Genomic DNA, 12,491 nt, shown 5'->3' with positions numbered 1-12,491 from the left:
GATGTTAGTTTATGTTATACTTTGATCTCAGTATTCCTTATTTAGTATTGTGTCTTTTTAAGATGTATTCCTATGTTTGTATATGTTTGGTGTGCTGTTCATTTGTACTTTCCAAATGTATTGAGTGCATGTTCACTTTATTTAGACAACGAGCAGTCCGAGGTTCCTGAGTGTGTTGTTGGAGACCTTCCTGACCAATAACCTGGTGAAGGCAAGTGTCCTCTGACCTATTATGTCCTACATACTTTATGATTCACTGTCCCGCATTACATTATCTAAACCTAAGGATTGACTAGTTTGAATGTACCTTATCCTTGTTTACCTTTTGGGTTATCATGGTTAGCATTCTGCTATTGCCTTAACTTTAATCAATGAACATGATGTGAACATTTATGATACGATATTGTGATCCCAATGATGATATTGTGATACTTTAGGGGGCTTAGGCCTTTTTCCTGAGTACCTCTCCGTAAGGACCTGTTCATGGAGTGACCACCCGGGATAACAGTGCAACCATGAGGGTGGAATGGGACGCCCTTAGCTGATTAATTAGATGAACCTGGGGGTATAGTTGGCTTTGTCGGAGGGCCGTCAATGGGGGCCAGGGCGTAGTGCTCGCTCTGCTAAGGTGGGGTGCAGAGGTTCATTTGATTTGGTTTTGTTAGTCACCCACCTTGGGGAGGTGTACTGCGTTTGTACGACTGACGAAACCTAACGAGCAGCTATGCACCAGGGGAGTCTTTGTAAAGGCTACGTAGTGTATCCCTGGCCATTCACCTCGGTAGTGAAGATCGGGTCTATACAACCCAGGCTGGAAAGGGATCACGACTCGTGGGTAAAGTGTGCAACCTCTGCAGAGTGTTAGAAACTGGTATATCAGCCGAGCTCACGGTTAAGAGCAGCCTTGGGATCCTCTTTGATTAGAAGAACTTTGGATAGTTTTTATGATGATGGTTAACAATGATGATATAAATCTGATCTCTGGTATTTCCTCTTTTGAGGAAGTACTTTTGGGTAATAACTGGGTTTATTACTAAAACTTAGCTCTACTAATAATAATAAATACTTGACCAACTAAAAGCAACTGCTTAACTTCAACCCCACATACAGCTAGTCCACTTTAGCCAAACGGGACATTTGCTGAGTACGTTGATGTGTACTCACCCTTGCTTTACACACCACCCCCACCCAGGTTGTCCCCATTGTACTCAGTGCTCATGAGGTGATGCTGGCAACATGGAGGACTTCGAGGAGTTCCAGGACTACGACGAGTTTTAGTCTATCTTAGTGGCAAACCCCCAGTCAGCTGCCTGTGTAGGTTTAGCATCTACGTTTTGTTTCTCCGCACTTTGATATTTATGTTGAACATTATGGCTATGTATTAGACTCTGTGGATGTCTTGGAAATCTTGTTGTAATAAAGTACCTTTCCGCTATTTATTTCGAGCATTGTGTGATGATGTCCAATTATGTAATCGATGTGTACGTGAGTTTCTGATCCTGGCACGTGCATGGTTCGCATTCGGTTTGCCTTCCAAAACCAGGTGTGACACCTTGTTATGTACCCAAACATGTATTTTACCAAGTGACCAAATAGGGTAAATATTATCCCTTAGTAGCTAGTGGATCGTCACATCACTATTGTCCTTTTGTCCAAGACCAACATCCGTTTAGTTCTTGTTATGTTCATAACTTCTCAAATTCTTTATATCAATGTATAATTGTTGCTAATCATGTGTTTTGGTCTATGTAGTCAGGATCAAGGGATGCTAAAACTGATTTTATAATTTCAATATTCAATTACCTTGTTGGAAGTAGTGGCCAAAACTCCAATTATTCTAGTGGTGGTCTATGTACAACGCATTATCTGAGATGTTTGAATGGGTATTTAGAATGAACATTTGAACTATGTTGATGATGCATGTATTATGAATGTATGAATATGTGAATATATGATTATGTGATATTTTGGTGAAAATAAATTAAACAAATTATCTGTGGGCTAGAAAACATAACTTTTGTTGGCTAGGGAAGAAGCCGATGGAAGTTAACCGGCCAAGATAACTTGTGTTGGCTTCTTTTCAGGTCGATCGAAGTTAAGTAATCCCCACCAACTAATTTTTGGCCGACAAAAAATAATGAGTGCCAAGTTTAATTTCCATCGGCCACCAATGGCTGATGGAAAATTAGTTATGTATGTTTGGTGGGCCGACGGAAGTTATTGTTGTTGTCACTTAAAGGGCATTGACCCCATCCTTTGGATATTATCCAGTTACCTATTGTGGCTCCAATCAATTATGCATCTAAGGTAATAGCACCCATAAGTGATTCATTTTCTATGATTAGTGATTATTCTAGAATAGGTGAAACTATTTTGCGATGAATGGGAAACACAATTGTTTGAGGGTTCATACTATGCACCATAATGCTAGTTTTAAGGAACTTCTCAATCAATGCATCTATCATGCCTAGTTACTCTTTACTAGCGTCATTGGCTCCTAATACCATGGATTTTCCCTAAGGCATGCCAATGAAGTACCCTCATGGTCAACTAGGTGCTTTAGTGAGTGTTGTGGGTACGAATGATGTGATAGTTCATCCTACATAAAATAACCCATTATAAGTGTTCCTTAATCATATAACATGCAAAATTGTGTCGATGATGACTAGTTAAGTAAATTGGTAGGTTTTAAGTCTCATTTTACTATTGTATCTTATGTGCCTAGCATACCTCCTAAGGACACTGCTCAACCTAATCTCGTTCATGTTGTCTGATAGTCGCCTAGAGAGGATTGATAGGTGGAACCTAAATTTTAACATTTAATAACAAAACTTGATCCCAATTAGTGGTTAGCACAAAATACAAGTCAATCAGAGTAAGGAGACTAGTTCGATCTTGCAATGTTTTTCTCTTTCGAATGTGCAGAATGAACTTAGAAGCAACACTAAGAGATTTGTATGAAGATCAATACAAGAGAAATAAGGAGGGAAGAGGTAAACAAATTGCAAACAATCAAACATAAAGACACATCATTTATTTACCGAAGTTCGGTTTCCTAATGAAACCTACGTCTTCATTGAGGCATCCCAAAGGACCGGGTCTCTTTCAACCTACTCAAGTGGTTCCAAAGATCAAAGTTGAGACCTCTCTCTTTTCTCAATAGGTTCAAGGTCCTCCACACGCTTGGAGGTACAATCTATTATTGCCTTACACCAAATCTCAATGATCACATCACAAGCTCCTCAGATCACTCATGTGCACTAGCTCTATTTATCACAAAGGAATGACTAAGTCTAGCTCTCTTCTTGATTTGTGGCACTTGGGAGTGTTGCTCTTGTGTGTGGGAGTTAATGCTCAGCTCTTCGATATTGAATGGACTGGTTAGAGGTGTATTTATAGCCCTCAATCACCCATATAGCCGTTGAGGTCAAATCCCAAAACATTAGTATATCAAAAGCATTCCTTCTCAATTCTCATCTTGATTAGACTCTGTTTTCCTTCCCCAAAAGTATAACTCTATTTTTCTTCCTCGGTCTTCTATTAGAGAAGAAGATATAGTACACCAATCTTTATAATCGAGTTTGAATGGACATATGGGACTTAGTTAGAGCATCTCCAAGAGAGAGTCTTATAATTAGGTCCTAAATTTAAAATAGGACCCAAGTTAAATGGTTTTAAGGCCCAACAAGATTCTATCCAACAATAAGTCCTATAATCATTGATTCTATCTGCGTGCTATCCATTGTCTCGTTCTTGTATTTTTTTGCCGGCATCCGTTCTACGACCACGGATTTATCATCTGTCATGCAGCGAGTGAGCAAACGCACGCATCACCCTACAGGACCTGCTACATATGTTTGCTGCTAGGAAAGTGTAGAAGAACCAACATCAGATAATGCTGGGCATGGACGCCAGGAAGGAGCAATGTTCATTCGAAAGGAGGAAGGTACGTACACAGTGCTGACGCCAGGCACTGCACACTCTTCCGTCGACGAGACGAGACTAGCCAGGATGTGAAATTTCAAGGGACTCTCGCGACGCGGGGAAAAGAAGATGGCGGGGTACTATATCTAAGACCTTAGTCTTGGAGTCCTAAACCAGTTTGATGAAATTTGATAAAATAGGACCTCTGTTGGAGGTTGTTTTTCTTTTTTGAGTCCTATAATTTGAAATAGGATCTCATTTAAGACCCTTGTTGGAGATGCTCTTAGATTCTAGTCACCTAGAAACCTAACATTATGGACCTTTAAAAGTATGTTGGAATTTTATAAAAATCACTTCATTTTTCATAGAAAGAGAATTACGTAGAAAGATGCAACGGTAAAAATCATGTGTTCCAAGTAGATCTGCTTGATCAATTTACATGTTTAAAAGGGTATGAGAGATTTTGAGATTTAACAATTAATTCGTATGACTTTCAAGATTTGACACCCCAGAGAGAGATTTCATGTGATTTCGTTTTGAAAAACTACCAAAACAATTATCATGCCCGTTTGCTGACTAAAACAAAAAAAAAAAGCCAAAGCCGCTCCTCCAGGCTCCACGCACTCGCACGCGCGCTGACGAGGCGAGGCGGCTGCGGGTGGGTCCCACGTGCAGCCTCACGAGCCGCGTCACGCCCCCGGATGGGGTGCCTGTTCTTCCCAGACGAGGAGAGCGAGGGAGCGAGACGAGATCCATTCCCAACTTCAGCTGCGCCTCGACTCGTAGCCCGAACCCTAGCCACCAAGCCGGAGGCGAGAGAGCAGCCATGGCGCGGTGCCTCGCGCTCGTCGCCCTCCTCGTACTCGGCCTCGCCGCCGCCGCCTCCGCGGCCGACGCGCCCTTCGTCGTCGCGCACAAGAAAATTTCGCTCTCCCGCCCCAAGCCGGGCGTCGAGCGCGTCGCTGTCTCCCTCGACCTCTACAACCAGGGATCCGCGTGAGCACCGCTGCTTTCCCACAGCACCCCCACCGCCGATCCGGTTTGTCGCTTGTAGTAGTCTGCCGATCTGGCTTGTTGCTTGTCGTAGTTTCGTTTGCTCCTGGGATCTGATCTGACTCGTATGCGGTATGCCTTCCTTTTTCTGGGAGATTTGAACGCGCCTTCACTTGCTTGGATCTGCGTCGTGGGGTGAGTGAGTGATGCGAGGTTTCCTTCTTAAACCTTAGCCGGGGGATTTAGTTTTACCATTTTTTATCATATAGGTCCGCTAAATCTGAATTGTAGGTTTGCTTAATTGTGTGTAAGAAGCGAAGAATCGATATTTTTCAACCTTCGCTTGCTCTTCTGCTTTTGTAGATCCCCAATTTTCTCAATTCCTTGCTGGAAACGGGAGCAGATCATTACCCCTGTGTGCTGCCCTTGCTCTTAATTGACTGCTAGATCAATATCATGATTACTGCCCTTGCTTTTAATTCACTGCTAGACCAAGAAGTTATAAATTGCTAATTAATATTTATCATGTAGTATGCGCGGTGCATGCTAACTTGCTAATGGTTATCTAGTTAAACAACTAGTCAGCCCAACATCCAGTCACGGCATCCAAAGCGCTGGTGCCAACTTGCGTGTACGTAGTTGTGTCACAAAAGAAAGTGATCATAGAGTCCATGTGGAACATTGCATCGTATATTTTGTCTGCTACATCTTACTAGAATTTTTTGTGTTTGTCATCTTGCATATGGTTAATTGTATCTTAATTTGTAATGTGTTTAATTTTGCATAAAAAAGAGCTTTGTAATTTATTTCATTCTGAAATTTATGCTTTGTCGGTTTCCCAAGAAGCACACTTTTGTCTGCACTTGCAAAAGGAAATGCACTTTCTATTTATTAGAAGAACTGTGTGAAAAGTTTGCTTTGAGTTTAAGGCAATTGGTACTGTACTACTGTTGCAGTTGCATGCATTCTATTTTTACTAGTCATTTGTATGGGACAACACACTTTGTATTGCTTTGCTTACCTAATATATATTTCTTGGTCAGATATATATCCTGTAGTGTCACATATTTGTAGTATATATCTGGCTAAATCTGGAAGCCAAACACATGACTCTAGGACTAGTTGGTTATGTTAAAATTAAACATTAAATCACCAAATAAACGGACCTGGAATTTTTGCTATTTGTTTATGCGCATCGGATTTACTCCTTTGTGCTACAACAATTGTTGGTATCACCATGTGCTACTGCTTTCTCTTGTATCACAGTTCCAGTAATACTTGATGCGCTCGAAATTGGTCATTACAGTTTTTTTTGGAGTCATTGCATCATGTATATGTGCTCCCTTCCGTTTCATATGACGGCAAATCAATCCCATATGTTCTCATAGCATCTGCATGGACTTATTGTAAAACCTATTGCAGGACTGCCTATGATGTGTCCATTAATGACGACTCTTGGCCAACAGAAGTGTTTGAGCTTGTCACTGGAGAGAAATCGAAGACATTGGAAAGGCTTGACCCGTGAGTACATTTTGTAATGCATATCACTGCTTTACATGTTCATGTACAGTAAAGTTAATGATTACCTTGACTCTTTCAGTGGTGCCACTGCTTCACACACATATGTCCTGGAGACCAAAACACAGGGCAGGTTCCAGGGTTCACCAGCTATCATTACATACCGTGTTCCCACAAAGACAGCTCTTCAGGTCCCCCCCACCCCACTTTATCTCTACTGTTAAATGTCTTCAAGTCGTCCAATTAATCGCGATTAGTCGTCCAAGTTGGTTTGGACCAATCACGATTAATCGCCCTAGTCGGTCAGCAAGAACGACCAGCAAGTCGTCCGACTTGAAAACATTGCTACTGTACATAATTTAGTAGTGTTTCTTGTATTGTCCAACCCACGGTGTTTCGCTAAATCAATGCTTTGTACATGTTGAAGGAGGCATACTCAACTCCCATCTTCCCACTGGATATTCTCGCTGAGAGACCTCCAGAGAAGAAGTTTGAATGGGTAAGTAAGCATGCCATTGCACGCACAACCTAGTTCATGTTTCTTGCCCATACTGATGTTCGGATGCTGTTTCTGGTGTTACCTCTGCGTGGAAATCTGAATATGCTCTCATACTATGTTCAGGCTAAGGTATTTTTCTCTTTCCCTCTACTCTGGTCAATTTCCCTAGTTCATCTAAATAAAATTTTCAGGCAGATTTTACCATTCATTTGAGCTGGACACTAACAAAAAAAATTGTTATCCATGTGCAGAGGCTTGTGATGAAATACGGGTCACTTGTGTCTGTTGTCTCTTTTGTTGGACTGTTTATCTACCTTGTCGCGAGCCCGTCGAAGAGCAGCTCAAAGGCAAGCAAGAAGAGACGCTGATCTACTTATAGGTCGCAGTTGACGGTGTAGCTGGTGGTTTTGCCTGGAGGAACTCTTGGTAGTTTGAGCTGTGCGAAAGCTTTTAAGTTTACATTTACTCACCACTCCATGAACGGCAACGAAGTATTCATCAGTTAGAAAAGTGCACCTATAATTTTGGTTGCTTATAACTTTCTATTTGTCAGAGATTTAACTCGAAGGACCTGTAACTAGGAAAGTTAATTTTGCTTGGAAGAACATTTTGATATGATCGTTGTTCCTGTGCTTCGTGCGTGGTGCCGTGAAATTGAGAGGAACCATTTGGTGGGACGTTTTCAGCTGACAATGGTCATGACATTGCAACTGCCGTTAATCTGAACCATGCATGTTGAAGATCACATATTTAATAGTTAGGCCCTGTTTGGGAGCGCATTTTTTCAAAACCACAGTATTTCAAATACCATGGTATTTCAAAGCCATGACATAAGCTCAGTTTTAAATACCACAGTATCCAATACATAGAGGTGTTTGGGAACGTAGTTTTCAACCAAATCATAATGTGAAAAAGAAAGCTAAAACAAATTCTACTCCCAGCCACGTAATGCTTTCCCAATCAAAAAAGAACCTCCCAGCCTAGAGCGCACCTGTTGCAAATCAAAATAGCCAGTACATGTACATTAGAACAAGTTGTCATTGTTTTCCCAAGTGTTAAAATCAGAACAAGCTGTCATCGTTTTCCCAAGTTTTGAAATCATGTTGCTGGCTTTAAATGTCCAAGGTTCCCAAGAATTGACTACACGAGAGAAGAAGAGAAAAGTATCTTATTCTCTGCCTCCCATGTTTATATATATGTGTGTGAACCAGCCCATTCTAACTTTTACATTTATAAAGGTAGGGCTAGTTTGGAAACCCCATTTTTCTATAGAATTTTAATTTTCCCATAGGAAATTAGTTCATTTTCCCTTTGAAAAATTAGAATCCCTTGGAAAAACGATGTCCCCAAACTAGCCCGTAGTTAGGAGTTAGACGGAAAAAATAGCTGAAAAGAAAATTTACCTTATTTTGATAACTTATTCTTTTTCAATGATTGTAATATTAGCATGCAATGTAACATACACAAAACAAACTTACGCACATAGCATTTGTGAAACATAACATCTCTGAATAAAATTATGCACGAGATGGTGAAACAAACACAAGATTTATTATGACAAAAATACGCACAAGACTTGTGAAAGAAATTTGTGCACGCAAGATTTGTGAGTATAAATTACGTGTAAACAGATTTGTGGAAAAAACATACGCACTTGAGATTTGTGAACATAAGATCCTAGATCAGATCAGAAGAAGAGAAAACGTTAAAAAAAAACTGAAGAGTACAAAAAGGAAAAAAAAAGCACGGCAGCGTACTGCGCTCTGCAGCTAGCCAGTACAGGAATGAGAAAGGAGAACGGGCTGAGATATCACAAGGCACAAGCCATGCTGAGAAAGTGAGACGAGCGTTCGCTCAGGACGAATGACCGCTGAACTGGATTTGGGCTGTTTTGCTCACTTAAAGAGCCCAACTTCACCCAGATGGCCCATGAGAACCAGCCCACTCTTCTCCTCCCGCAGCCTCTCTGTCTCTCGCTCATTCCAATACACTGACACGACGGTCCCATCACTCATCGGACGGTTCAAACCAGCCGTGAACCTCATCTCCACCATCCGCCGTAGGGTAACCCTCCCCAAACCCTCACGACGCACTATATAATGCTCTCTCTTCTCTCTCGTCCAACGCTAGCCGCACCGCGCTCACTTCCGCACCCTCTTCCCGCCGCGCCGCCGCCGCCGCCGCTTCCTCCCCGCCGCCGGGCAAGATGGGTCGCGTGATCCGCGCGCAGCGTAAGGGTGCGGGATCCGTGTTCAAGTCCCACACCCACCACCGCAAGGGCCCCGCCCGGTTCCGCTCCCTCGACTTCGGCGAGCGCAACGGGTACCTCAAGGGCGTAGTCACCGACGTGATCCACGACCCCGGACGCGGCGCCCCGCTCGCCAAGGTCACCTTCCGCCACCCCTTCAGGTACAAGCACCAGAAGGAGCTCTTCGTCGCCGCCGAGGGCATGTACACCGGCCAGTTCGTTTACTGCGGCCGCCGCGCCACGCTCTCCATCGGCAACGTCCTGCCGCTCCGCGGGATCCCCGAGGGTGCCGTCGTCTGCAACGTCGAGCACCACGTTGGTGACCGCGGTGTCTTCGCCAGGGCCTCTGGGGACTACGCCATCGTGATCAGCCACAACCCTGACAACGGAACCTCGAGGTCTTAACACCATCAGCATCCCTCCTTTCTCTATTTCATTCGTAGGATGAGACCTGATGTGGTAGTTCGACTATGAGTACTTGTATCACTATCTGATATGTTAGGATTCATGTAGCATTCTGAAAATAGTTTAGCTCTGTTCTTGTGGCTTTAGATTTAGTATTTTTACAATTTTAGAACAAAACGCTTCGAATTGTGCTCTAGTATAGTAGACATATCTGCCACATTCTAGTTGTTTCGATAGGAAAGGTTTAGGAAGTTTCTTGCGTTATGGAGGTATATTTAGTTCTGTAGGCATTTGAAGTTGATTTGTTCGTATATTTTGTGATATTATTGTGCTGCTTTACACATCTCGATTGTTTATACTTATGAAATTGTAAGTTTTTTTCTCATCTGATGATGGCAGCCTTAATATTACATTTTTACAGCTGAACATATTGTAGAATACCTCCATTGTAGAATACCATGTAGATATTGCAAGTTCTTAAGGGTTGGTTTGGTGGACGGGAAATGGAGCCATGGATCCCCTCTGTTTTCCTGTCTACCAAAGCAGCCCTAATATTGCTGCCTATTGATGTTCTAATGTGGCAGAAGATAATATTGTTCTAGTGTAGTTGTCTATATATATATATTATAATCTATCCCAAACAATAGTTCCTAATTTTGCTCTGTTTTTACAGGATCAAGCTGCCATCTGGTGCCAAGAAAATTGTCCCCAGCAGCTGCCGTGCCATGATTGGGCAGGTTGCCGGTGGTGGCAGGACTGAGAAGCCGATGCTGAAGGCTGGCAACGCCTACCACAAGTACCGTGTGAAGAGGAACAGCTGGCCCAAGGTCCGTGGTGTGGCCATGAACCCCGTGGAGCATCCCCACGGAGGAGGTAACCACCAACATATCGGTCACGCCTCTACTGTCCGCCGCGATGCTCCCCCTGGCCAGAAGGTCGGTCTCATTGCGGCTAGGAGGACTGGAAGGCTCAGAGGCCAGGCTGCTGCCACAGCCTCCAAGGCTGACAAGGCCACCTAGAGTATTGTTGTTCTTGTTTTATCTATCCCTCTGCTGTGATTTATTAGATGGTTAAAAAGGACGTGTTCCGCTATGGATGGTACTATGGTGAAACATTGTGTCAGTTTTTGTGGTATCTGTATGGATTTTCAAGTATGCCTAAAGAAGTTTTTGGTGCTCAATGATATATGCCTCTTTTCTCAGTTTGCATTTTGGTTTGTTGTTGTAGAATTGTTGAACGGTTGTCTCCGATCGTGTAATTTCTGAGTTCCTTAACGTTGGTTGTGCATGGTTTGTCAAACAAATGTAAGTGGTAATTACCCTGAACTTCATTACGGCTGAGTTATAGAGATTGTTGGAACTGGGAGGTGCTTGATAGACGGCTGGACAGATTTTGAGCCTAGAAATTTAAATTTCAACACAGTTCTCCCTAATTTCTCCATCTGTATCTCACTATAATCATAAAATATTATTTCTTATACCTACTTTTTATTTACTATCAATTTTTATCTAATAACAATTATTCGCGGCCATCCAACATATGCAATGAATGCTGCTAGAGGAGTGACGGGAGAGAGAAGAATCCCGTCGGCTGAAGGGGCATATGCAATGAATACTGCTAGAGGAGTGAAGAATCCCGTCGGCTGGAGGGACTCGTAGGGGGCGCCCGGCGTGTACTGTAGCGGCGTAAGTACTTTCCCCTCCTAAATTAAATCAACTTAACTTCTAGAATCACAAGTTAAAACTATTTCAACTTGGTTAATATTTTTATAAATATAACAAACATATATCGCTTCAAAGAAATACATTATAGAAATACATCATGAACGTTTTTATAATTTATAAGAGCATCTTCAACCAGAAATTCTATATTTGAGTCCTTAAAATTGAAATGGCACCTGATTAAAGTGATTAAAGTGTTTAGGGTTAAAAAAAGTTTGCGGCTCCAACAGCTGAGCTATATATATCATATTATTAGAAAATAAATCATTTTATTTACGAAATAAAGGTTAGGAATAGTGTATAAAATGAGGATAGAGCTTTAATATACGAGGTACTATATTTAATACTTGAAGGGACGAGCCCTATAATTGTTTAATGATTTTTTTTCTAAAAGTAAGTTCCCTATTGGAGCATATTTTTTGAGTTAGAGTCCTATATTTCAAAATATGACATTGTTTATGACTTTTGTTGGAGATGGTCTAAGACTACTTTCAGCAGATTTCCTACTCACTCACTATTTCAAACTTTTTTTCTCCAAATATTGTAATCTACCGTATAAAACAGTATTTTGCACGACCCTTTATACGACGTATTGTAAATGGTCAGCCTACTTTTGGTTGAGCTTTCCTACCTAGATTGACTCTCAGATTTTAATGTGTTGCCATCTAACTTTTCAAAATATTTACCCATCGTGCTGCCCATTACATTTTGTTTTCCTTTCTTTTCATCCACCCTCGATAGAGCATCTTCGACGGCGTGCTTAAGCTGTTTTCAACGATTGCTTCTTGATAGTCGCCTAGAGGGGGGTGAATAGGGCGAAACTGAAATTTACAAAATTAATCACAACTAAAAGCCGGGTTAGCGTTAGAAATATAAACGAGTCCGCAAGAGGGCGTAAAACAAATCGCAAGCAAGTAAAGCGGTGAGACACAAGGATTTGTTTTACCGAGGTTCAGTTTTCGCAAACCTACTCCCCGTTGAGGTGGTCACAAAGACCGGGTCTCTTTCAACCCTTTCCCTCTCTCAAACGATCCCTCGGACCGAGTGAGCTTCTCTTCTCAAATAAAAAACCGGGAACAAAACTTCCCCGCAAGGGCCACCACACAATTGGTGCCTCTTGCCTTAATTACAATGGAGTTTCGATCACAAGAACAAGTGAGAAAGAAAAGAAGCAATCCAAGCG

General features: G+C 42.1%; 2 protein-coding genes across 2 annotated transcripts; both read left to right on the top strand.

Moving 5' to 3' along the window:
• Positions 1-4,647: 4,647 nt before the first annotated feature.
• On the top strand, positions 4,648-7,548 carry LOC100272685 (uncharacterized). Its single transcript, NM_001365772.1, has 6 exons — positions 4,648-4,920; positions 6,340-6,438; positions 6,518-6,626; positions 6,863-6,934; positions 7,058-7,063; positions 7,186-7,548. The coding sequence occupies exons 1-6, from the start codon at positions 4,751-4,753 to the stop codon at positions 7,300-7,302; spliced, it is 573 nt and encodes a 190-aa protein (NP_001352701.1). The 5' UTR covers positions 4,648-4,750; the 3' UTR covers positions 7,303-7,548.
• A 1,508-nt stretch (positions 7,549-9,056) lies between these two features.
• Positions 9,057-10,745, top strand: LOC110485087 (uncharacterized). The gene is made up of 2 exons (NM_001353000.1): positions 9,057-9,580; positions 10,261-10,745. Exons 1-2 carry the CDS (start codon positions 9,141-9,143, stop codon positions 10,604-10,606), a joined length of 786 nt encoding a protein of 261 aa, NP_001339929.1. The 5' UTR covers positions 9,057-9,140; the 3' UTR covers positions 10,607-10,745.
• Positions 10,746-12,491: the final 1,746 nt, after the last annotated feature.

This window comes from Zea mays, chromosome 3, assembly GCF_902167145.1.
Source record: "Zea mays cultivar B73 chromosome 3, Zm-B73-REFERENCE-NAM-5.0, whole genome shotgun sequence".
In the NCBI taxonomy this organism is placed as follows: domain Eukaryota; kingdom Viridiplantae; phylum Streptophyta; class Magnoliopsida; order Poales; family Poaceae; genus Zea; species Zea mays.
The sequence above is the reverse complement of the archived record's forward strand: the minus strand, read 5'-3'. Positions and strand labels throughout refer to the sequence as shown.